At 40.2% G+C, this 27,690-nt stretch overlaps 1 protein-coding gene across 1 annotated transcript; it reads right to left on the bottom strand.

Moving 5' to 3' along the window:
• Positions 1-708: 708 nt before the first annotated feature.
• Positions 709-27,429, bottom strand: si:ch211-57n23.4 (immunoglobulin superfamily DCC subclass member 3). Its single transcript, XM_034601165.1, has 14 exons — positions 26,742-27,429; positions 18,553-18,858; positions 15,946-16,090; positions 15,375-15,505; positions 14,724-14,861; positions 14,459-14,617; positions 8,697-8,862; positions 7,575-7,825; positions 7,297-7,461; positions 6,213-6,401; positions 5,397-5,510; positions 4,944-5,070; positions 4,692-4,806; positions 709-4,229 (listed from the first exon to the last, which is right to left on the bottom strand). Exons 1-14 carry the CDS (start codon positions 26,788-26,790, stop codon positions 4,155-4,157), a joined length of 2,130 nt encoding a protein of 709 aa, XP_034457056.1. The 5' UTR covers positions 26,791-27,429; the 3' UTR covers positions 709-4,154.
• Positions 27,430-27,690: the final 261 nt, after the last annotated feature.

The raw sequence follows: 27,690 nt of genomic DNA, 5'->3' as shown, positions 1-27,690 counted from the left end.
AGGGCTTGGTTGTTAAGGGCTTTATGAGGGGCATATCTACTGAACGTTACAAAAGAAAATAAACAAAGAGACATGAGTTAAACAAAAGGTTTTTATTTGGTCTTAGGCATGTTGGAATGTGTTGAAGGAAGGAGAAAAGCTAAGAGTTAAGTCTGACATTCAGATAGGACAGTCTGTAGGCACACAGAGACCAAGCTGTTTAAGAGGAAATCACTATAAGTGAAAATGCTGCTGTCACAGTTAGCAGACAGGTAAATGAAATGATGAATATTAATTGTTTTATTTGGATTTTAAAAAATACACCAAATATTTGTTTAAAAATAGTGTTTGTCCTATGCTAATTATCATTTGTTTTAACTCTACAAGACTAGGTTGCTTATGGGCACATTATCTGAACTAAATGACAATAAATAATTATTTTGTTATATGAGTTTGGCAGTTTCAAAGAAAAGTGTTGTTGTTTTGTAATTTGCTTCACAACTTAATGACTTATAGATGGAGTCCTTAGGCTGAATAAATTAATACAGACTCAGTTCAAACAAATCACAAGAACGTATATTTTGTCTATTACTTCACATGGTATCTTGCAATCAAAAGTAGAAATGATACTTCTACTATACTAAATTATATAAAAATATTTTAAGTGAATTAATGTAACATTTGCTGAACATAATGAGCAATGGGTGGCAATTAACAGGATAAAAGAAGAGAAGAATAGTCAGTAAACAAACTATTGCCAGTAACTCAACAATATCTTTCTGAAGATATAGATTTGCCACCACTACTCCTGCTCATACCGTGCCAGGTAAGACTGTAGTAGTTGTAATAAATTATGTAGAATCTATGTCTTGTTTCCTTGTGAATTGTTGAGCAGTGGAGAAAAACAATATGATTCCTTATTTCAGAAGTTACAGTTAATTTTCAGTGTTGCTGCCTGATGTCAAGCTAGAGAAATCCCATGTATTTCCATGCAAAAGTAGAGGGCTGGTGACAGACAAACCTCTGTAAAATGGTTAAACCCAAACAATGAGATTTATTGGTGATATTTAAGTGTGTGAATGTAAATGGGAAATAAATGTTGTGATCAATTTACAGTGAAAACCGTGCAAGTCACAGATTGGTCTCTGTTTTCTGCTGTTACCTACCAGTCAGTCCTCCATACCTTCTCATTTTGGCTAAAGACCAAGGACAAGGCCTCAGTCTCAACAGGGTAAAGCTTTAGTTTTGCAGTTGGCTACAATACACCAGTGGAAAGCTTAAAGAACGTAGAAGCACTTGTCATCATTAAAGCTTTGTTTCTCGTTGGTACTAGCAGACACTTTCTACTTTCCTATTTTTTTTTTTTTTTTTTTGTAGTTCTTTGTTTACTAGTTACTGGCTCTTTGAGGAAGAAAGCAAGTTTGGCTTAAAAATGTAGTCTCTGGAAAACTCAAGCTCAAAGACCATCACAAAGCAATCCTAAACACTTTCATAGCATCCTTACACATGTCAAACAAGAAAACATCAACATAATTCATTTCATCAGATCTAATAATGTTAATAATAACAATGGAAACTTTCAAAACAAAACATTTGTTTTGGCAAATTCTCGTGTGAAAGAACAAAAGACTCAAATGAAAAGAGATAAAGAAATGAGTGGTTCAAACAAAATGTACAGATGCTTTCCATTTAAAAACTAGTTTAACAACTACACACTTCACACTACAAAAAGGTCTTCCATATCAAATACACTTTTTGGCATCACATTGGCTTAACAGCTTTCAGTTGAGTAAGAAAGGAGGTTTATGAGTTTTATGCTGTTCTGCTTTGAATAAACCTTAACACTCATAAAGGGTGCAGGTAAACCTTGAGGAACATTAAAGCTTGAGGCATCACACACTTTTCATCCATAAAACACTGTATGAGCTGCGTTAGTCATATAATAAGAGGCAATTGATTTATTTAAATTCAATCTGAAATCCCAGTTTTTCCTTCCATTTAAAAGTATCATTATTGTTCACTGAAAGTAGAAGGATGTTTGGAAAAACTCCAGAATTGGTCATTGATAAAAAGATGACAGTAAGAATACACTTAAATAATGCTGTGCCGTGGTGTAATCTAAAAATCAAAAACTAGAACATGGAATAGTTTCCAGCTTGACTTTGAGTGTTGGTGTTTTCTTTGGTGATGAACTTTAAATCTAAATGTGTAGTTCCCTCTCGAAGCTGCTGTCCTCAAGGTTTACCTATTCTTAGCTCTTCACACACATACAATATTTTCTCACACTCACAAGCATGTTTCTGTGCTTTGGTTATGAGGTAGTGAAAAGGTTAAGGCTGTGAATGTAAAAGTTAAGACGTATTTGGTTACACTTTTCTTAAAGATAGCTAAATAGTTGAAAATGACTCAACAACTGTAGAATAGAAAGCAATTATTCCTTATAATATTGACATAAAAGTCTTTTTAAAATATTTGACATCTTCATTTGGTCACTTTAAAGGTTAGAATTAACAAAATACAGTTCCATGTTGAAGGTGTGCACCTGGAATAACATCCAAACTAAAGCACATGAAAGGAAAGGAAATGAAATTATGTCGTACATTTTTTTTTGGCTTGGGTTCAGTTAAAGCACTTTACACACAGGTGACACCTTTCAAACAGGAACAGTCCAAAAAGGAAGTAAATGTATTCTCTCTTAAAATAACGTTTTAAAGGAAAATAAAGAAAACCATCAAAATGTTTACATCTTTGGGTATCATTCACCTTGGTTTTCATAGAAGAACTTTTGGATAGGCTGACATGGTGAGACATAGCCGTGTCCGTGCAGCCAGGCAAGTATCACCATGAAACTTTAGCTGCCAACTCAGCGTCATTGAGGTCCCAGGGTGACCAATTTGGCATCTGAAGAGTAAACTTGGCAGCATGACGCCCAACAGTCTTTTTTTGGGCTTATCTTCAGTATGCCATCAAGCTGGTGCAGGTCAAACCTGTTAGTCTGAACGTATTTTCTGCGATGGACTTCATAGAAATAATGGACCGCATGGCTTTAATGTTCACGACAGTCTTCGTCATTATCTTCCATTCGGTATATCCTCTTCACAATCATGTTTTTGGAGACGAACAGTTGTGGTTATTTGAAAGCCTTGGATAACCACATAACAGAGCTATGATATCAGATCAAAGATTTCCACCAGAATATCTTGATGGAAACAAATGGTGACCTGGCTTGAACAGGAGGTTGTTTGGTCCCATGTAAATCTCTGGTAGAGTAAGGCTGAGGTTTATGGCAGTAGAGTTCAGGCACTGCTACGGTTATACTCTCCATGGTAGTCATCCTGGAAGGCTCTTTCTGGACTGGCCTGGTTGGCAGCTGGCACGGAACACTGGCATTGGCACTGGTCACGGAAGTAGCTATAGGGAAAGGGTTTTTTGGTTGAGGTAGGCTGGCACAAGCAGCATCAACAGGCCACCTAAACTATGGCTCACACATTCTCGTCAGACTGAGGTAGCTTTCTTTGGAAAATTTAAGAAAAGAATGGCTTTTTATGTGTTTCTTCTAAATGGCTTGTTCGGTCACTTCTTATCAGACCACCTCTCTAAGGCTTTCGCAAAGGCCGCTATGTTTCTTCCTTTTCTTATTGCAGAGGAACTGAAGGCAAAGTCAAGAGTTCTGTCAGAATAGATTGGCTGATATTAGCCAGTCCAAAATATTAGGATTAATTTGGGGTTTAAAGACCACAGTGCACATCTTCACATGTCAGCTTACCAGGGGAAATCTGAGAAATAGAATATTTTGGTTATGGAACAGACTCCCACTGGGAAGGTGACATGAGTGTTCATGGTGTACACACTGAAAGAATATGACTGGGCCTGATCTGGAGTGGCAATGCTTTCTGAAGGCTTTTTCAACATGCACATGTGCACATGCACAGGCAATAAAGGCAACAAACAGGCTTTGGTTCAAGGTAGGGGTGGGGAATTGGGGGGAAGTGGCAAAGGACCAGTATCTTAGCTCTGTCACAGTATTCTGTCATAATTTTGTGTAGGTTACTCTTAGGTTATTAGCAGCAGGCTTTGGGGAGACTAAACCTATGACTGGCCTCTATCAAGGGGCAGGAGTGGGGAGGGGTCAGGGGTTTGTGTGGGGGCATTAACGTTGCTACCATTGACCAGTGTTAGCCAGGGCCCATGCCAGGTAAACCTGATGACTGCTGCTCGATGATGACCTGGCACTGCACTGGACAGACCACCTGCTCACAAGAAGAGTCACAACAGCAAGACAGGAGGAGACAGGAGAGAAGAAAGACCCGGGGTCAGACATCATTCAAGTATAGTATTTATATATGAGATTTACTCTGTTGAGCCACTGTACCACTGTGAAGAGTACTTTTATTTACTCAACAGTGTGTTCGCTTAAATTACCATATAACAAAAGGACAAATAAAATGGGCTAAAAAGTGATGTCATGTATTGACTCACCAGTGTTGGTGTCATAAACATAGAAAACTGTTGGTGATTACTGGGAGGAAAGATTGGTACATTCTGTGGATATGGTAGCAACAAGCTCAGACCTCAGAAGTCTACTTGTCCATTTATGTGTATTTCTTTTATTTACTCAAATAATTAGTTTCAAGTCTCTACTCAAAGAAAGATAATGAAAGATAAGAAATGTTTGAATAAATTCGAACAAGCTGCATATTCTGAGTGACTACCTCAGGCACTGACTCCATTCTGGAGCAGTTGGCTTCAGCTTTAGGGTTTCCGATGTGTCCTGTGTTGTTCCTCGGCACAGACCAGCTGTCCTGAGTTCCTTTACTGCAAAAAAAACTGCAAACAGGTTCGGATTACAGATACATATTCTGTTTGACTTTACAGTTTACAACATAGCTGGAGGACAATTCATGTGGGATTATAATTCAGGATTACAATTTAAGCGATAGGATGTAGAGTGCAGTGGGATTTACCTGCGACGGTATCCAAACACGAGAAATAGAACGCAGAAGATGATGCAGGCGGTGCCAATATGGATGCCAATGATGATGCTGCCCAGAGAGGCCTCTCCATCCCTGCACTGACACAGACTGTTCTCTCCTGGAAGCAAACATAACACTAATGTGGAACATGCTACTGATGGAAAAGAGCTAAACTGTTAATCCTACATCTGGCACATACAGAGGGGCTACAAGTCTGAGACCACTTTCAGGACAAAGATTTTAAAAAAGATATTTGGGGAAATCTGTTTTAATCAAAGTTGTATGTTTTTCCCAACATGCAGGTCTCTGATAAAACACGATGAAGTAGGTTGTGAATTAGCAAATGTGGGTTTACTAATTCAAATATGACCATCCTTTGATGGTGCAGGTGTAGTCAGAGCACATGCTGAAAGCTCTTCCTGGACACTCTGTGATCCTACTCACCAGTGTTTTGGTCGCTGGCTCCTTCCTCTCCCAGTGATACCAGTCTCTTGGAACAATCACTCTCCCCGTTTCCATTGTAGGCCACCAGTTTGATTTCATACACTGCACCCGGTTCTGAAACAACATAAAATACATGAAATAATATTCAACCACATCATGAAACAGAATATAGAACTAGAAGTAGGACATCACAGGTGTACTTAGATTTGTTACACTGAGGTTGTACTTTGGTTCCTGTATTCTAATGTAGTCTATGACCACTTTGTTTTAGATTATACATAAGATCAAATACCCTACACTTCATAAACGATTTGCATCTTTCGAGAAATTTATAGTAAACAGTTGGGACTGCAAAATAAACTATAGTTGATTCGTCCTCTCAAACCTGTCACCATACCCAGCGTGCGAACAGACTGACTGACAGACAGACCTGTGGTTACAACAGGCTGCAACACCTTTGCCTTTGATTTTTCAGGAGAGGGCACAGTGCAGCTGGTGTCTTTTCCTGTTCATATTATCTTGTGGGTGACCAGGATCAGTGTGTTGCTATGGTTACAGGTGAGCCCAGAGGAGTCCGTATATAAACAAACACGGTGGATAGACTGTGCTGCAGTTCAGACACGTGAGTGAAATCATGATGGTATGACAGAGTTAAATATTTTATGGTTTAGTCTCTTTCTTTTTCCATATGGGACTCTTTGACTCTGTTGTTTTCTAACCTGCTGTATAGTTCAAACAGATTATTGGGAAAAGGAGCAGAGGATTTTATAATATAATCATATAGTCTGATGCAGCTACACACAACCACACACTCACCCATGTTTGAGATGGTGTGGGCATTAATGTGACAGGGCAGCTGGATGGGTCCCTGGAAGTCAGCATTGGGGACCTTGCGGTAGGACAACCTGAAGCCCTCAGCCTTGCCGGCCTTACTGGGCAGCTCCCAGAGGACCTGCACAGCACTGGAATTCACCACCTTGGTGAAGAAGGTGGGAGGGGTTGGCACTGTATAGAGAGCAGAGATAGAAAATAGAGAGGAATGAGAGAATGATACGAACAAACCTAACTGTCCTTCCAGGAGATGATGAAAGACAACTGAACATAAAAAGCACAAATCAGACGGCGAAAGCTTACGACATATTTTACAATTGGATCAGTTAACTGCACAACAGTAATTGTTCATAGATCAACAGACTAATAAACTTGATATCATTTTATTGGTTAATTGAATCTGCATTACTGTCATTGCTTCAATGGTTGCATTATGGACACTTTAACCATCAGATGGAAATCACAAAAGGTTTCCAACAGTCTGCAATACTTGGTTTTGTTTGCAGTGCAGAGAACATTTGTTAAAGAATGCAGAAAAGCACAACATAATTTGGGCAAAAATAACACATCGTACACAAGAAACCCATTTTTAAATCACTAAAGGCTGAGCAGGCCATGATTAGGTACAATATTTCCCACGAGTTTCTATCAACCTTAATACATCAATTTCATACATTACGTATATTTAAATAGTTACAGTTTGAATCTTCTATCACTGTCATGATAACTAACTCTACAAAACTTTAGCGCTCACTCTGCTGAGGCCTCATATTAAAATTCAATACTCAACACAGAATCATTTTCTAATAGAGTGAAAATCTTAATTATGTTGCAGTTACTCACTGACAGATTTCTTAGTCAATCTAATCCACTTAGATTCCTGTCGGACATGTTAATGTGACTGTTGCACAAGATCATGTGACATATGAGCCTGAATGTTGTCATGTGTAATAATACTCCACATGCTGATGTAGACATGGGTTTACATTTTTGACCCAGTCATTTAAAAATATGACGGATAGCTTTCTCTGTGATATAAACTATTAATACTTGTGTGTCATGTTCTTACCTCCACCTAGTGTTGTAGCCACCACAGTGTGGGACTGCTGGCTGGCTCCCAGAGGAGAGTAGGCCTTCAGGTAGAGGGAGTAGGTGGTGGCTGGTTCCAGGTTGGTAATGTCATGTTGGAATTTGCCTTTACTTATAGCTTCTTGCAGCTCCAGACTGTCAGGCTCTGAATCACACGCACACATACAGTTAGTTTTTTAAAATAATTATGTAATATTACTGTCCAATTTGAAGTACAATTGATATTTCACAGTAAACTGTGTGTGTGCTGACACTCACCTCCTGTCTTGCGGATGTGCAGAACATAACCAATGATGCTGTCAGTGACGTCGGAGGGCGGTTGGCTCCATGTTATCTGCAAGGCAATTGTGGACAGGACGCTGACTTTGAAGCCCTGGGGGGCGGCAGGCAGGTCTTTACTCTGGACCACAGCCAAACGTGCACTGGCCTGGTTGGTCCCGGCACTGTTCTCGGCGATGCACTGGTAAATGGCCTCATCCTCTGAACTGATACGGGTCAGAGCCAGAGTGCTGCACAAACAACCCACAGTTCAGTTCACAACACATCACTTCACTGCTCTTCACCGGTGCTGGAAGAAGTACTCAAACCCCTCACTTAAGTAAAAGTACCAATAAATCATTTAAAATATATATATACCACATCTCATATAAAAGTCTGGCATGAAAAAAATTCCAACTTAATTCAAAGTATTAGCAGAAGAATGTACCATAAGCATTAACATTAAAGTACAGGTTGGGTCAGTTTGACTGATGTATTATGCATGATATCATTACTTGATTAATATTAAAGCATTGATGTATGAGTAGCATGTTATTATTACTGTTGCTGCTGCAGGTGGAGCAGATTTGACCAACTCCAGTTTTATATACAGTTTTATAGGGATGCCTGATAAATCTGAGAGGTCATGAGATGATTCATGGTGGAGGAAAAAGAAAAAAAATTCCATATTCATACTCCAGTGTTGGATTATCACGCCTGCTAGGAACATATTTAAAAATTATAAAGTAAAGTAGAAGACATAAATACGATATTGATAAATCCCTGGACTGTGTCTGTATCTATCTCCTGCAGGTAAAGCTGAGCTCATACACAGCAATATTGTTTGTTCAAGAGTTAAACGACAATGTCCATTTAACATTGCATATGAACTGTGGGCTGTAATATATGTTCAATTGCAGACCACAAAGAGATCACCAGAAGACATTCAGAGTCCAACAGGCTCAGTTATATAGTGAGAGTTGACTAACACAGATGTAGTTTTTTACAGAATACCAAAGTCTGCATCTGAGAATGTGACTTCGGCCAAAGTGTCATTGAGCAAGTGACACCCAATTTGCCCCATGGCCGCTGTGCTGGCAGTGTATGAATGGTGTGTGATACCTGTTGTTGTTGGTCAGCTTGACATTGTTTCCAGGCATCAGGACCTTGCCGTTCTTCAGCCAGATGAGGTGAGGCTCTGGGACACCCTGGGCCACACAGCTGAACACAACACTGCCCCCTGCTGGTTTGGACACAGACTGCGGCCACTGCAGGAACTCTGGTGGAGCTGAGTAGGAGCAGAGAGATAGATGGGATAAGGCACAGACAACAACTAGAATCCTTATAAAAAAAACTGGGGCATTGTCTCCTTAAACTCCATCTAGGTATCTATGCATTCATCTATCTATCTATCTATCTATCTATCTATATATCTATCTATCTATCTATCTATCTATCTATCTGTTTATTTATTTTGAACCATGGTTGAATTAGTATCCTTGGTGAGAACTGGTAACATGGTACAAAGCAGTGAGACTGTTGCTATGGTTACACGCTGTTAAATATACCTTGTTCAGTGATGGTGAACTTTAATTGGTTGCGTTGTCCCCATATATGATTTTAGTGGTATTATTATGACATTATTTCATTTGTAGTTTTAAATGCAAACTGAATTGGCCATCCGATTATCTTCTAAAGTTTAAAGTTTCTGGATTTTCATGAAACCCTTCAAAACTAAAATTAATATAAACAGAGATGCACAGAAAGGTTAAACCTCCATAAATTGCATGTAAAGCATTACATGATGTCAGCTGTGGTCAGCAGTAATGTAAAGTATATGTTTATAGTAAATGACCCCAGTAGGATGTTTGTTCAGTTCCTTCATTTTAATATACATCAGATTATGTGCTCTCTGTCTTTGTGTGTGCGTGTGTGTGTGTGTGTGTGTGTGTGTGTGTGTTTGTGTGTGTGTGTGTGTGTGTGTGTGTGTGTGTGTGTGTTTGTGTGTGTGTGTGTGTGTGTGTGTGTGTGTGTGTGTGTGTGTGTGGGGGGGGGGGGGGGGGGGGGGGGGATTCATTATCTAGCTGTCCACCCCTTCATCTGTTCAGTTATCCCACCACCATGTTAGAAGGTGTCAGGTGTCCTCAGCTGACCGTTTATCAACCGATCTATACTCGGTATTGATCAGTGATTCTGTTGACCTTGACTTTCCCTGTGCCTCACACATACATTATTATATCTTATTAGCTCCTATTGTCTGCAGCCTGTTATGGGGGCTTCTGTCCCCTGCTGAGATATTCAATGAACATAGATCGGTTTTCAACATCAATGTTTTATTTTAATCATAAAACTGAGAGTCATATTTTGGTCACGTAGTTGTGTCACTCAATTGTCACCCAAGCACAAGTTGAGAAGTATGAGCATTAGATGTACCTAAATAAATACATAAAAGATAGATAATATATAATAATAATATACTATAACAAACAGCAAAAAATATAATACTGTGTGATCTGGTCCTATTCTAGACATTGTCGGAGCTTTTTTTATACTGTTGAGTGGTTTAAGAAACAAGAATGCATTAGTGACATAATATGTAAGTAAAATCTCAATTCAAACTAAAATTATACAACATTTTATTTTGTTCACTCTTAACCATCATCTGTACTTGAGCTCATCACTTCTGTAAATGTGCTTTAACTTTTCAGCACAGAATATAAAATGACCTGTTCTCGCATTCTGACTTCCTATTAAAGTGATAATAACCCTTTATTATCATAATTCATACATTTGTGTTAATCTAATTATTTTGACATATAAATATACAGAGCATTCTATTGATGAAAAACCAAAACTCTGCAGTGAATGAGATATGACGTTTGTGTATTTTTGCCAACACATTTCGGAAAGAAGTAATGTGGCTTAGTGTGTGATACTTTGGTCCTGATTTACATAAAACATGAAGATCTGCAGCTCATCTTGTCTGGAAAACATGTGGACAAAATATTTGATGCAGTTAATGCATTCTCCAAAATGGCTGGTCACCCTTTGAGTGTATCTCTACATGGTGACACCCTGGTTGCCCTCACCGATCCGCTGGGATCCTATCCATCTTCCAGCCCTCCATAATTAACCCTGAGACCACGCCTCCTTTCCCCTCCACCTCCCCATGTGTCTGCTGTGACTTCAGAACCTCCTCCCTCCCTCCAACTGTTTCCATAGACACACTCTGAATCCTCCTGTCAAGGTCAGGGGTCAGAGGTCAGAGGTTGCCAGTCATTCTTCATCTCCTTTCCCTTTCTCTTTGCATCCCCCTCCTGCACCTTGTGCCCTGAAGTGACCGTCTCTACATGTTGTGCTCTTTGTCCCTCTGGCCATGGTCGTGATCGTGACCACAGAGAAAGACTCTGCTAACCTTCACACTGAAACACAGCCGGCAGCCAGTCTCACTGATCCCCACTGAACTTGACTCCAGATGAAAAATAAAAACATCCACCTTCACTATGAGTCATCTCGCCTCTGTATATTTGAACCTCAAGCTGTTACAACTGTATTGGACGTCATTGCTCTTACTAAAGACTAAGCAAACCTCATTTTCCAATATTAACTATAAACCGTTTATCTTCATGCATCCAAATGCAACCCATTTAAGAGTAAGGTGTTTTTCCATTTCAAAGTACATTTGGTCTATTCTGTCTTTCTAATTTATTGGGGACTCATTAAGGGCCAGTACTAATCACAGGATAATCAGAAATAATTCTGTGGTTGTATGTCACACATTTTTTGTTCAATCTATGGAAATATAAGTTTGTTAAAGAGCAAAAAAAAATTAACTTGTGCACAAATGTAATCACTGGAAGCGTTATTGATTGTTATTTTGGTGTCCATCCCAGTACATGTGTATATAGAGAACTCAACAGTGAAAATGTACTTAGATGATCACACACTTCTGTTTTCTCCCCATGTGACCTCAACACGATACACTGCTATGTGTGCACAATTATTATAGACATTCTTTTTTTTTGATACAACTGGATCTACCATGATTCCTTTTTGACATGATCTATCAATAGGATCTAGTTTTGAATGCTCCACTGCAGAATAATGAGGACGCTTTAACCACATTGTGGGTGGTCATGTTACCAGATGACCAAAGCATAAAGGGCTTTGTTCTCTCCCAACCCCAAAACCAGAGCAAACTGATCAATAAATTAATGAATATATTAGAGATCAGTGCCTCCTCTCCTCCCATACACCTGAGACACTGCCAATCACTGAGTGTGTGACAGCAGCAAGTATTGATTGATATGGTCAGATAAACCTGGAATTGAAGGAAAGCTGAATTACGAATATGAATGCAGATTGATGTCACTGAGATTAAAAGACATCTAATATAATAAGCTTCAGTCCATTCTTTTTGTCTTTGATTCATATATCAGGGCTGTGGTTCAGGTGGTCGAGAAGCACTACAGTATACTGTGTGTGGGAGTATTGTGTGAATGTGTGTGTGAATGGGTGAATGTGTCCTCCGAGCCCACTGTCAGCTCTCTGAGATTAAAATCAGGAAACAGCGGAGTCAACGTCAACAGAAGAAATGTGTGGATTTGGATGATTTTTTCCAGTTTAATATAAATCATTACCTAATTAATATAATGTATATTATATTTTAAATTCAGACCGAAACCGTTCTACCTGTAACTCTGATGACTTATTACATTACATTTCACATTGTTATGTTTGTGCAATGTTATGCTTTGATCAGTGGTGAGTGTTACTGTTGTACATATTAATGCAATTGTATGTAATTTACAGTAATTACAATGTGATTTAGTTTCCCTGTTTCCTACAAATAACCCAAATATGAGTTCATGGATTACCACCTAAAGGTTCCTATGGGTGCATGTTTATTAACAGTGGAAAAATACAAATACCTCAATGACGAAACACACCTTTAACTTCTTATCTTATCTTATAACATGTGTGATTGGTATTGATGGATTAAGATACAAGCACCATTAATTCCCTCACCACTCATCTTCACTGTATCTCTGTCTGTACACACTGGGTGTGTTTGTGGACACGTACAATGTATGTTTTTAGCATTTGTAGCAAATCAGGTTTCACTCCCATGACTTACAGGAACATATTTCATCGTACAGAGAAACCAGGGACGCTCCATAATTCTGCAAGCTGCTAACTGAGCTGGTTTCAGGACAGCCAGTTAAGACACAGCAAATGACAGTGAGAAATGTAAGTAGCCTGAGTATATGGACATCTACAGGATGATGGATGAGTCCATGTCATAGAGAGCTACCACCCCCACCCCCACACACACACTCACACCCACACACATAGCTGGTCACTGGTGTTAGCCTTTTTTTGTGAGAAAGGAACTGGAAGGGGTGTGCATATGTGCAAAGAAGGTGGGGAGGGGTCTCCCACCATCAGTGTCACCACACAACAAACATAGGCTCCCAGCCTCCACCCCCACTAAACAGCCAGGGGCAAAGGTGAGAAGACAGCTCTGGTATTGACCCTTTCCGCCCGCTCCCCTCACCACCACTGCCAGTTAATACGGTCAATTGCACACACACACACACACACACACACACACGCAGGATACTATATGTCACAGAGGTCCAGCAAATTCAGACAATTAAACAAAGGCTGCAACAATGGCTGCACATTTGCCAGAGCATCTGTTTCTTTTTCTGTGTGATTATGTGACAATCTTCACGTTTATGTAAAATTTTCAATTTATTAGCCTTGCTTTGTCAAAAGGGAAAATAGTTCTTCTAACAACTTAAAGACATTATAGAACATTTCTCCTGTCTTTCTTTTATGTTGTGTTGACAGGTTAAAGAAGCTGCTGTAAATTCAGAAACTCAGTAGTGAAAATTATCTTTACAAACAAGACAGTGTGTAACTGAGACATCTTCAGACTTGTTGGTGGGCTAAACTCATCTTCCTGTTTCTATTACTGTACCATGGCAGTAGCCGGAGCAATGAGATCCCAAGCTCCGGAAATGCTGGGTCTTACTAAGGTTTACATCCTTCTCTCACACGTACGATAGTGTCTTTCAGGTTACTCCTGATATTTAATAGTCTCAGCACTATAAATTCATAGTTTTTGTGACTATGACTATGTTTAAGTAAAATGTAGTGATTCTTCATTTCTTCACCGGAGAAATATCCCTCTTAAAGAATTGGTGTCAGACCATACTAAAGGTTCAGGCTACATCCATACTACTGCGTTTTCAAACTAAAACCCTCTCTGTCTACACAAGCATTTTGGCTCCATATCAGTTTTAATCCCCGTCCATACTAACAAGCCTGAAAACACACATCACATGACCGCTCACGTACACTGGGCATGTGCGTGCCGGTGTAAACAGGCTACATTTGATTGTTAGTTGCAGAAAGAGCTAGACTACAAATGAGAGGCAGGAATGGCAAAATGGCATCTCCTACCCATGCAAGCAACTGTGTCATTGTAAGATACTGCTCACATACTTCTTAGTTTTATCAGCTCTAAAGCTCCGGAGTAGTGTGAACACCAGGCACATCCCTAGCAGAATTGATGCATTTTCAAAGTATAACGTAGTAGAATGAATGTGGATTAAATTTCCAGAAGAAAGACCAGTTACAGGTATAAAGTTTGATCCATATGATGGTAAGATGAAATGTTGACACATGTTTTTTTATCTTTGCCAATAATTTGTGGAAATTCATAATCTCTGCATTTCTGAACTGCTGGTTATTGCTGTGTAAAACTGTTCCTTGCCAACAAAACACCTCATCTCTAAAGTTAGATACCACAGAATGTGTGGCCACAGTCGAGCCAAAAGAGAAATATTTGTGCAGTGGTCTCTGTTGGTCCTCACCTTGCACCACGAGTCGGCCGAGTGCTGTGCGTCTCATTCTGGTGCCAGGCCGATTGGCAGCACACACATACACACCAGAGTGTTGCAAGGACACATCTGAGATCATCAGGTTCCCCGTACCCAGAACCTGGATACCCTCCACCCCAATGGAGCGTCCATCTGATGGACACAGAAATAGAGAGATGGTTTGTGAGTTAAAAGTTAAGGCATGCTGATGCAATTAAATAATCCTCCTCCCACCATATAAATGTGATTAAAGTGGTACCTAGCCTGCTCCAGGAAACTATGGGCTTTGGGTTTCCAGTGGCTATGCACTCCAAGATGGCCGTCTGATGGACAGTGATGGTTAGATTCTGAGGTCCTGACAAGATGAATGGCTCCTTGTAGATTCTGGGAGCTCCACCTGCAAAGAAGAGGGAAGAACCAGAGTGAATGTGGATTCAATGAAAAATAAACAGGCACAAAGATGATGAATAGTATGGTGCTGCAGTCTGTGTTCAACCATTCTACTTTCACACTGTGTCACACAGCATGTGTGCATTGCATGTCCCTTGGACTGAATCAGATGTTTCTAAACAAGTGATTAAGGTTTTATTACCATATCACTACATTATTTGACATTAACATTTAGATGGGTTTTATTGTGTACCATTTGTGTCAATCTGCTGTATATAAACCAGCTGACTTGCCTGTTGGACCTTTCCCTCATACCAAACTTTAAAAAAATGTATATATAAAAACTTGTCAGCTCTGGTGATTTGATATAATCTGGTTTTTCGATGTAACAGCCAGAATGTTGAGGAATCTGGGGTGTACTACAGTGAAGAATGATGTGAGTAGAGCGCTTAAACTTGTTCACTCCAAAGACTCTTCTCTGACCACTTGTATGTAACATGCTTCATCTGTGTCCACCTACCAGTGACATTGAGAATGGCCTCATGGCTGTAGCGAGTATTGGCCGGGTTGGTGGCGACACATCGGAAAATCCCAGCGTCCGCCTGCCTCACACCTGTCACCTGGAGAATACCCATTGGCAGCAGAGTGTACCTGGACAGGGAGGGGAGGTCAGTGTGCAGGTGAGGCACTTAAGTATTTGAATTCATGACTTTCCAAATTTCTAAAGTGAGCTCATTGTGGAGCTCAGGAGAAATGCTTCGATCACTCGTTCCTCTCATCAGTTCAGGGTGCAAACAAACAACAAAGAGACTGTGGAGATGTGGATCGTGTTGTAGGAGTGGTCTTTATGGGTGTTGAGGATGTCCACTGAGATTCTTCAAGTCTAGCATTGGTTTGTTTTTTTGGCAGAGAGGTAGTGAATGTACAGCTCACCACATCATTAGCATAGTTAGCATGCATTAGCTCTGAGGGAAAATTGTGCTTGTTTACGTGGAGGTTGCTTTCACCCTGAACATCCCAGGGTAAAGCCCTAACATACCTATAGTCCAGTGCAGAGTTCCACACTGTAGTGTATGTGTGCATGGTGTTACCTGTTGTCAGTGGTGTTGAGTGTTACTCTGTCTCTCTCCCAGGTGATCTTGGCCTCAGGTACCCCATTAATCTGACACTGGAAACGAGCAACGCTTCCCTCATCCACCGCCATGGACACAGGGTGGGTGTGGAACTTAGGAAGAGCTAAAGAGTAGACCACACAAAGATCAGCTTCAGTTGGGAAAATACTGCACATGGATATTGTAACGAAACAGAAAGGACCAACTCTACTCACAAAGATCATTCTACTAGTGGTAGTTGGCACAAATAAGCCTGTAAAAAACACCTGTATGAGGTCTTCTCTGACTCTGGAGGAGCTTTGTCATCTCTAGGAAAATTACCCCAATGATATGATCAAATTCAAATGAAATTTGATCTGTTTAGCCCATATTCACAAATCACAATTTCTCTCCTAGAATGTGAGACATCCTCTGCCCCTTAACCCTCAATTAGAACATGATATCATTACAGTTATTTTGTTTTCATTTCAGTTTGGCTACAGATTTATAATAGAAGCTCTGCCTGACACACTGTGGTTGTGGAGCTTCAGGACCTATAGGTTTTGCAGAAGGTCGAACAAAAACATGCATGCAAAAGGGATCCAGTGCTTTTGGAGCTTGACCTTCAAAGGGGACTAAATTCTTGGCTGTGCTTCTACAATTTTGATCATTTTTACAACTCTGTCCTAAACACTGTCCTATGGAGAAATACACATTTAAATCAATGGGCAGGAATCAATGAGCTCTTTGAAAAAAGTGGCAAACTGTATCTGCAGATTCAGTTTCCTGACATTAACCATGCTGGTGTAAACTACGAGGAGTGTGTAAAATCTGTTAGCAGTGACACCTTCAAAGTAAGGATCTTCTAACATGTTCATGTTAATTCATCCATGTAGTTTACATCTGTCAGGGCTCTGCATTTAATGGAATACAACTAAAGAGTGTGGTTGAGTTGATTAGTAGATTCTATCTCGCCAGGGTTTTAATTGTGGAGCCATTAAATTACATTTCTCTTTCTCCAATTTTCTGTCCTGGTTATTTAAACCTATGCTGAATAGGACAAATGTGGAAAGTGGTTTTCGATCAGTCTTTTGTTCTTATGCCAGCTGTCACTGCTATAAAGTATTTAGATAGAAAAAGAACAATCTGAGAGTAAACACAGAGGAGAACAGAGATCCGCCCATTGTTCCGTGGCTCATTGAAGAGTTTGTGCAGACAGATTCTCAAAACATGATTGAATGACCAGCACATATAAATCATAAAAGTTACACACCCACACACACACACACACACACATACAAATTCCAAATAACTGGCGGCCATAATCAATAAGGGCGTACAATACAGATGGGTGGTCTGCAAATAATAGAGCATCACCATGGCAACTCATTGCACTGAAGTAAGATCACTTCAAGGTACCAATAATTCTCCTGGATTACCCATAAACCCCTAGTGTTATTAGTCTGAGTGAAGGGGTGGGGGTGGTGAGGAGAGCTTGTACACTTTAGTAGCCTAGTGCTGGTGTGTGTTTTAGTGTGTGTTCAGCATATTTAACCATGTACAGTAACGTACCGACTGTAACTTATTGCTTTTCCACAATGAGAAGCTGATGTTTGTATCTGGGCACCTGTTCCCTATGACAACCACGGATCAGACGCTGGGTGGGGGATGGTTTGCCGAGTATAATGCAGAGTTGTTCACCATGTGAAACATCATTTATAACAAATACGATGGGATGTTTCAAGAGAGAAAAGGCAACATGCAGTGGCAGCCTGTGGGGCATCCACTGCTCTCAGTGGAGCCTTACAGCATGTGGATAACAGGGATATGCTTTACGTTTTCTTCAAGTGAGTTCGAGAGCAGGAGTCACATAACAATAAAGGGAGATTGCTGGCTTTCTAAGGTTACTGCTTACTGCTTTTTGTTACAAATTGAATTCTATAGTTATAATCACAAAATATATTCATTGTGTACTATATGAGTTATATTTTGTTGGTATTTTCCGGTATTGATATGTACTATTATGTATAACACAGTGACTACCTGTTGGCCAATAAATAGTCAATTAGTCAATTCAGGATTTCTCCACCAATATCTGGCTAGCCCTGTGGAGAAGGCACAGGTGGGGAGGGGGAGATTTAGAGAGAATATCATTTAAAACTGATAATAAACTTTGATATCTAGTAATCATATATGCATGATCTGAATAACAAATACATTTGTATTTTTTGTCTCACCAACAAGGGTGTGTGTTGGGAGACTCATGACCTCAGTATTTCCTAAATCCTGAAAATGTTGATTATTATGATGGACATCAATTAATAGACTTAATAGAAAACTGCCTGATTACACAAAAGGATTAGTATGATCTGAAAGATTATCTCAAAACTGTAGCAGCAGGAACTTATGATATACTGTAGGTCGATGTGGTATTGAACAAAAAGCACTTCTTGCCTCTCCTGGATCATGGTGAGCGAATCAGGGAATAAGCAGTGACATTTTTTCTATCTCTGAGCATTAATTACCCTTTTCCAAAGCCCAAGTATTTGCATGTCACAAGAATTATACAGTTATATATTGTGTTGTGCTGCACTGTCAGACACTTACATGACAAGAGGACTTTGGCTTTGCGGCTGACCAGCATGCCATAGCGATTTTGGGCAGCACAGTCGTACTCGCCCATATCCGCATCGCTCCCCTCTCTGCGTTTCTGGAAGCTCTGGATGAACAGTGTGCCATTCGCCAGCACCTGAACCCGTGGACTCGTGGGTATAGGCACACTGTTTTTACGCCACGTCACCATGATCGGTTCCTCACCCTGCACCCCACAGTCCAGCATTAGAGGCTGATCTCTTACTGCAATCACATCACTGGGCTCCAGCAGGAAAGAGAGTTCTGAGGCCAGACAGCCACCTGCAGACAGGAGACAGAGACAGACGGGTTATCAGAGAGAGGTTAAGAGCTTGATTAAAATGATCACATGTACATCCACAGAGGACCTTTCAAATTACGCTTTAGTGGTGGGAACCCCTCTTACTCTCACTCCTGTGTCAAAATGCTTCTTCAAAATAGCAAGTTTTCAGCTAACATATGATTTAGAAAGACAATTAATCTTAGACACCTTTTTGATCAAAATATTGGGAAAGGTACAGTGTCTGAAATGTCACAAGCAAACTCGGATCTTTATTAAAGGGTCAGTGTGTACAATTTTGTGACATCTAGTGGTTGGTAGAAGTTGCATGTTTCCGCTGAATACCCCTCACTTTATCCTCTACTTCCAATATGAAAGAGAACCTGTGGTAGCCTTCAGTTGTCATAAAAACTCAAAAGGTGTTAAGTTTGTCCAGTCTGGGCTGCTGTAAAAAACATGGCGGCCTCCGTAGAGAGGACCCGCTGCTGATGTAAATACAGTATAAAGCATTTCAATATAAAAGGCCCATTCTAGGGTAAAGAAAACAACAATTTACTCAATTACACACTAACAAAAACATCACTAGGGTTATTTTAAATGGAATTTCTGCCAATAGATCCCTTCCACCTAAATCTTGCACACTGAAGTTTTTAACAGATTGCCAGGATTCTTTCTGTATTTTCAGGACAGCTCATAAACCTGGCTTGTAAACAAATGACTTCTAACTGAACTTGATGCAAATGTCATAGTTGGCATGAGTGCACATTTCATGTTAATGTGGAATGACTTATTCGTGGGAGAGCAACCTTTAACTGTTGAGGTTTTTGTCAAGACATCGAAAAAAATGATGGTGGATCATAAAAATTCAACCGCTCAAACACACAAACATCCCATGGTACCACAGACAATAGCATGGGCATCTTGGTCAAACACCAAGCATCGGGGAAGTCTTCACCAGTTTGTCCTCGCTCAATACCAAAAATCATCTAATTTGATTGATGCTGCATTTGATTTTGAAGCCTATAATTCTTTCACTGAAGAAGAGCCTCAATGGAGGCTGAATACCAGCAAACCATCTAGACAGAGAGGGAAACGACAATGGCCAAGCTGGAGAGAAGAAGACTGGCAAGGGTTGCAGAGGTCAAGTTAAGAGAGCCTCCATTGAAGCCGGGACCATTTGTGACAATAGTATTGTGACAATGCTTATTTGCACCCAATCCCCAGTAACCTCTGTAAAATCTCCTATCAGCCACCATGCACCCAAGGGCACCATCTGCCCTTCTTATGCATCCCCCGACCCCTCCCTTCTCTTCCAACCCTTTCAGATCCATCTCTGAGGTGACTTTCCCATGCCACCAGACCTCTCTTTGTCACCCTTGTCCCCACTCCTCCATGACCTTGGTGACGTTCCCAGTCTTCCCTGTTTTCTTTCAGTCTTTTCTGGTGCTAATGCTCTCATATGCAAAGAGCCTTGAACCCTGGCATCCACCACTTTCCTCCCCAGCTGTGAAGCAGTAACAATGCATTTGCACTTGAACCTGGACAATCACTGTCGCTACGGAGTCCTGCATCTGTTCAGACACATATACCCTGTCCTGCCACACAAACAGCATTTATTGTTGTCCAGACACCATCAAGCACAACATCCCACAAATGAACTTGACTTCAGATGTTTTCTGTCTTTCTATTCCCAGTTAAGTTCAGTTCCACTGTGGAGACCAGATGAGGCTGGTTGATGTTCAGTTACTAATGTATTGAACATAATTGTCCGGATACATTTATATTCCCACTGATTTTTTATTTTTTATTATAACCAAAATACATAAAAGTTTGTTTAGCCTGCATGGTACCTGGTAACTAGGATTGTGGAGGTAGAAACCTCAGGGATAAAAACTAAACTACATCTGCATGGATACAGAGCTAAGTAAGAAAATATGGTTCCGTTAAACCCACATTTAAAAATGTCACTAGATTCCACCAACTTCAGCACATGCAAATGATGTAGATCAGTAGATAAAATCCCCCCTCACTAGTTACATTGAGCAGAAATGCTTTCTTCTGAGGTGTGGACCCAAAAGAAAGTATGGACCGAGGTATCAAAGCATCTACAAACCACAGAGATGGTTATAATCTATAATAATAATATAGTTTCTCTGGAACTGAGCATGTTGATAGCTCTAGGTTGAAAGGTAACTGATGCAATGACTCTGAGTCTATCAAATTATAGTCACTTAACATACAGCAGAGCTGTTCCCTGTGCTTATGTTCTGTAATTGGCATTACTGAAGTGTTACATGAAGACATTAGCATGTCCTCCTTCTAATGGAACCCCTACCCTTCCACCACCAGCAGATGCAGCCAGCAGAAGGGATTGTGGGACTACTGGTCAGCTGTGTCTGGACAGGCTGATAGAACCCTGCAGCCCCTGAGCCTCCCCTTCCTCAGGCTTAGTAATGAAATCCAGGGCTCCCAAGGGGGGACTTGCATTGCATTATGTGGCCATGATTATCAAACACACAGTGTTGGTAACTATAAGGCCTAAAAGGCCAGAGATAATGTGGCATGTAGTACGCACAGGATAGAGTGACCACTCATGCAAAATGATAATCTAGGGTTTAGATGATCTCAAGTCTCAATTATGACTAAACATCAGAATAACACAACTCAACATACGGTAATGTAGCTAAGATAAGGTAATATGAATTATCATAACACAACTTAAGGAGGCACAAAGAAGGTAATGTAGCACAATCTAAAGGACACCTCTTACTACATTTGGTTGGAGTAAAGTGTTTGTTTCTGAAGAGGTTCTCTTTATATTTGCACCAGTGGATTGTATCATCATATACTATTCCAAGAACCTAACTATCAGAGAATGGAGTTACAAGTGCATTAAAGACACAATTAATTTACTCCTTTTAAACAGCAATAATCTCATAACTTATAACTTATAATGCACATTTTGTTGACACTGTATCAGAGAACAGTCAATTCAACATTTTTAGTCTTGGGTGGCTTTCTGTACAATGTAGTATATAATAACATATCAATGGGCTGTTTCACCAGTAGGACTATCTTTATCTACCTGTATTAGATCACATTAGATTGTACAGGTGCACCATATAAGCTCAATACCAGTTTTGAGCTAACCTGTGATATTTGTGCCCCAACACATTGCTTTGCCATATAATCAGTCCCCTGTCTTGTTTCTAGACTGAAAGCTCAAATTCCAAATGATTCTCTCCATCAAGATGAATGATGGAAGATAACAGTGTAAAAACCAAAGGATGTTAGACAACAACCTTTAAGGCAACTTCAGACTGGAGGAGTTAAATATATTCTATACAAGTTCCAACAAGCTGAAACTGCATGGGGTGTGATTAAGTGCATAGCATTGGAGATTGAATCATTTTCACTATAGGGGTAGGACTATAATGAGATTTTTTTGAGAGGAGGGGGTTGTCCAGAAACCCCCACAATAGCACCATGTGCTTGCAACCCCGAGCCGCTCAGAGGTCATGGGAGAGTCAGAGGTGCGGAGGGTGGATGTGTAGATGAGGGGGTGAGGGGTGGGAAGGGTAGTTTGTGTCCAGTCTGTGGTACTATCCCAGCCCTCCACTGCTATTGTTCAGTGAGACTACTGCACCTGAACTTCACAGGCTTCTGTCCAGCCCCCATAAAAAAGGGACAGAGAAAGAGAAATGGTGTAGATGACCATATAAGAATCTTCTCATCAATATCTTTGCTCTCCTCTCTTGTCATTTCTGTTCTATGGACAGCTTGGTAGCAATGCAGAGATTTGAGACAGGACTGACAACTAGAATGAAGTAGTGCAATATCTCACAACCCTTTTATAATGGGCCAGAGAATAGGCTTGAAAAGGTTAGGCTTGGAGGGTCATATTTAATAGATTTACTGCCCCCCTTTATAAATACCCTTTACATATTAACAAATCCAAGCTAATTCAATTTTTTTATTATGTACTGTATCAAATATTCTAACATTCCCCCTTCTTTTATTCCCTTGCCAATGTCCTTTTCCTCTATTATTTGTGTTTTCAGAGGAAAAGGTTTATGATTGAATGTGCACTTAAAAGTTTGGGCAGGAAAATGGGAATATTTGGGCAGACATAAAACCAACAGCCCCAATGCTTCCTCCTTTGTCCTCCAAGTACATGTATTGGGAACCTTTTTCTGATCAAGAACCATTTCAATACTTACAACATACAAGGGCCAAGTTTGAACACATCACACTATCCTCTCTGATGTGATGGCTGGAACTGCATCTCTTTGAAGTCTTGGTGATGATGATGCTAACAGCTGGTTTTGGACAAAATAAATTCCCATTCCATCTTGAGGAGAGTCATGCATGACTTGTAAAGACTTTTCCTCCCTCATGTCAACCTCAGCAGTGATCCCTCACACACTGAAGTTCAGTATTTGTTATGTCACAGGCCAGAGAGAAAAAAATGAACATTTCTCGTCTGTTCTTGTGTTCTTGTGTTTTATTTTCAATAATACATTCTCTGACAGTTCTGCAAGATAAACAGAAATTTTGCTCACCCATCAACGTGCCTGTGAAACACTGTCTCTGTCAGAATCACTTCAAGCACATCACCACAAACTACACACTGGTTTATCTTGTACTTTAGCGAAAAAATAATTGTTTGCTCATTTCATTGCATTCCCCTTGATTGTGACCTTTTTTAAAAGCAGAAAATTAAATTATATCATGATATTTGTTTATATATAAATCTCTCTTATCTCTCTTCATACACTGATGCTGTGAATGGGCCCAGGACATCCCATCTGCATGGCATAGGGGGGGTTGATTTGTAATGGTCAGTACAGATTGAATAACCCTGATCAAACACAGGAGACCCCATTTACAATGTGGATCAATAATCAATAATCTCTAATGTAATGGGAAAATCGGTTACTGTGATTGTTCTGCAGCTTTAATCAGTGAGGGAGGAATGAGCTGACTGAGTAGGACTTCACAAAACAGAAGCTAGTGGCATCAGATACAGGCTGGAGAAGTGAGCAGCCAGGTGATGTGGTAACTGGAGGTCACATTGGATAAATGAGACTGTAATCTAATAGGACAATAACAGTAGTAGAGAGAGAGAGAGATGTCTACCATTAGGGACGGTTTCCACAGTTATATTACTAATTCATTCTTCAAAAAATTGTGCTGCTCCACCAATGGCTAAAACAATCTGTTATCATGAGTTTTCATCCCCATTTGCCACTTAACTTAAATAACATCAACAATTAAAAAGATAGTTGTTTGGGGGGCTAGGGGTTAGTTGTGGTGATTGCTGTGTTGGTCATAGCAGCATTGCAGTTTATCCTTTAATTTTCTTCTTATACAATTTGTCATCTAGAGAGGGTGTTCAGTCATTGTGGTCACTGCTGCTCCTGCTAAGTGTTCCCATTCTGTTCACTCTGAGAAAAACAACTTGAATGTTTTTTACAAAACCAAGTGTTTGTGTAAAATTCAATATGTCTCTAAAGACTCACCAATTGAGTTGTGATTACATATGGCTATGGGAGATTACAAATAGATGCATTGAGACTGATACTGCTCTTTGGCCTTTTATATACGGTTAAGGACACTTTATAGAAATAACATCGGCTGCTGTGCAGGTGTTTGTGGGTATCTTTTTCATTTGTTTGCCATTACAAAGTAACAATCTTTTTTGGAGTAATCTTTTAATTAGAAGAATGAACTACTACTGAAGTACTATTAATTGCCATTAATTTAAGAAAATCATATTTTATCATTAAATATGTCAACTCAGGGAGTACATACTATTTTCAGCCCAACATTACAGAGAAGGTTTTTACAAAAACTATAAAAGTTGTGATGGATGGTAGTCTGATGGTTTTGGTGCGTTTTGATGGTCAAACAAATGATGATCGTGCACATAGACCTATTGTGCTGGAAATGTACTGGTCATGATCATACTATAACTATTGGTAAAACAGATGACCAGCTTTATATTTATACACGTGGACATATCCATCCTGTCTGGTAGGAGAATCAGCATTAAGGCTTGTACAAATCCAGTGGTGAACAGTTTTGAAAGATGTTAAATTGACTCATTAAGGTTCAATGCATTCAAGCAGTATGTGCTTGTCAGCACCTCATATAGTCAGCTCAGTGTTGGATGAGGGCCCTCTACAAAATGTCACGTCAGCTTCATAATCATATCTCTGCATGTTTTGAATCCTGTTAGCTTTGGCCTAAACTCTCTACAGATTGAGACATTAGCCTGCTTTCATTCACACTGCAGGGAATGCCAGTCACCACAGGCCCTTTGTGTCCCCGCTGTAGATGAGACCAAGGGGTCTTTCTCCAGGCCTATTCCATCATGGGCACTGTGTATGTGTGTGTGTGAGGTCAGTATGTGTGGGTTGGGGGTTGTTGAGGACACGGTCATGGGCAGCTGTCGGGGGGGATTACCTTTTACACTTATATCTTTAATAAGGTCTCAATCTAAGCGCCGACTGAGGGCAGTGTTATGTAGATGAGGGTGCGAGGGTCAGGTCAGGCTTCAGGGAGGAGGGGTTAGGGTAGGGGGGTGGTTATTGTGTCCCTGGTCTGCCCCTCCCCAGACTGCTCCACTGACCATGATGACTCAGAGCCCTACCCCCTCCAAGAGGTTAGAGGTCACTGACTCTAACCCCTCACTGCTGTCTGACCTAAACACAGAGCCACCGACACCGTCTGCTCTGCTTTCCCCTAATGCAAAGCTGTTTGGTTGTCTCTTGAATAAAAGATTTTTGTTGCCATCTAAATCTGTGGTTATTTCGAAGGTTATGTGATGATCATTAATTATTAAAACTGGAAAGATAACATTCTGATGTAAACCATTACTGCAGGTAAAATCTTAAGTGAAGGCCAAATTACAAACAGTTTCTGAAGTTTTGATTTGCACTTCACAGTCTTCCTTGGATGCGGCCTGTTTAAATAAAATTTCCAGAAGTCATTGAGTGGACCTTGATTTCATTTTTGATATTTGTACTACTCCTTCTTGACTACCTAGCTCAGGTAAACTGTGTTGATAACCGTTTGAATTGCCAATTGGATTATTTAATATTTATGCAAGTTAAATTGTTAATACTTATGACAACTTCATATTCATATATATATTTTTAGACCACCCCCATCCCCTGGCCAAGTTAACAAATATTCTTTAGTGCTTGAGCTTTAAATGGACTTTGATGTATGTTTGCATTTTTATCCCAATTTGTGTTGAGTGTTCATTCTTGATCTTAGAAATAGTCAACTGATGATAAATTCTTATCATTTGGTCCACTTCATCAAGCTTGCCTTCGAGGAAGGCCCAGAGATGTGCCTGAAAGCTCAGGAAAGACTTATTGGAATTAGGGTTGTGGTAAGCTAAAGTTAATACCTAGAAATTTAGCAACACTTTGAGTTTGCATTTTGTGCATATTTATGCAGTGATAATCAATTTACACCCATGTAAATATTAACAAAAGCTTGCATCTGGACTAAGATGACTCATCCATTCTTTGTTGATAATTTGTGAAATATTAATTAGAACAGAGTAGAAACCACAACAATTCAAGAATTATGATACAGTCATAACAAGCACTGGCGGAACAGAGAGAAGATTAAACTTAGTGGCAGGTTTTATAGAGAGCAGTAATGAGGGAGCTGTTGTTGGTGATGGTTATGGATTTCAGTTTGAAAAAGTGTTGCAGCTGACTGAAAGTCAAAGTCAAAGCTGGAACAGTACAGGCTCCAGCAGCATCGTCTGCTCTCTGAACTTGGTCCGTGTTCATTCAGCTCCCATCCTACACTCATACACATGAACTAAGCTACACTGTGAATTTAAAATCCAAACTGTACTTACCGAGACAGTAGAAGGATGCCAGGCAGATGAGAAGGAGTCTTGGTTTCATTTTGGTTTTCTTCAGTCCAGCTGTCAGGATGTAAAAGCTTCTTACCCGTCGAACCCTCAAAAATCAGAACACATCGATACGAAAGTAATCCAAATCCAAGATGTGTTATTCTGTATCCTCCAACTATGTATCTTCTTTGGTAAAAAAGCTTAAAAAAAAATATAGCTTTTAATAAAGCATTGCAATTCTTTAGATTCCCCGGTCCAGCGTTTGGCCCACAGAAGGTTGCTGGTCATGTCCAAAGCTATTCTGAGAATAGAATGAGGAAGACACCTCGGCCAGCACGGACTCATTAGTTATTTAGCTTCATTGTTGTCAGTGAATAGACACTGATATAGCAGCTTTCACCGTCCTCTAGCAGGTTACTCTCCTATGAACCAATCACAGCCTTGGAGTGATTGAGGGGTGGTAGCTCAGCCTGCGAGGCACAATTGATATTCATTTAAACAGGGGGATGCTGGCCAACTGCTCTGCTCCCATCACCCCATCCCAGTGCTTGATGGCCCAGCTGTGGCCTGAGCTGGACATACTGATCCCAGCCAGGCTGAAGGAGTGCCCTCTGACCCTGAGCAGATTTCAGTCAAAATAAAGACTGCACATAACCGCCAAATTCACATGAAATGCTATCCTTAACAAAACTCAACTTTGGGAGAAGAGCAGACTGACACATTTTCCACTGTTTAGAAATCACTATAATGTCAAAGTTCTGAGTTCGTGTTTTCTACAAACACATAAGGTGAAAAGTCAATCACTTTATATACCAGTTCAGCATCACACTAACTAAGGGTAAGGTGGAAGTTTGGTGCAGAGGCCAAGGTATAGTGGATGGGTAAGTAGTGCATCTTATTTTGCTGTAGTGTTTGTGTCCTGCAACAGGCCGGCAAATTATGTTTTCTTTTT

The sequence above is a fragment of the Hippoglossus hippoglossus genome, chromosome 11 (assembly GCF_009819705.1).
Source record: "Hippoglossus hippoglossus isolate fHipHip1 chromosome 11, fHipHip1.pri, whole genome shotgun sequence".
NCBI classification, from domain to species: domain Eukaryota; kingdom Metazoa; phylum Chordata; class Actinopteri; order Pleuronectiformes; family Pleuronectidae; genus Hippoglossus; species Hippoglossus hippoglossus.
This window is presented reverse-complemented; position numbering and strand designations above follow the sequence as displayed.

Bases quoted from the DNA above. Each gene is read 5' to 3' on its own strand.
- si:ch211-57n23.4 (XM_034601165.1), bottom strand. From the start codon at position 26,790: ATGAAACCAAGACTCCTTCTCATCTGCCTGGCATCCTTCTACTGTCTC. The intron at 5,071-5,396 runs GTGAGTAGGATC...GTTTGCTTCCAG, and splicing joins AGCCAGCGACCAAAACACTG to GAGAGAACAGTCTGTGTCAG. The intron at 4,807-4,943 runs GTAAATCCCACT...ACCTGTTTGCAG, and splicing joins GTGTTTGGATACCGTCGCAG to TTTTTTTTGCAGTAAAGGAA.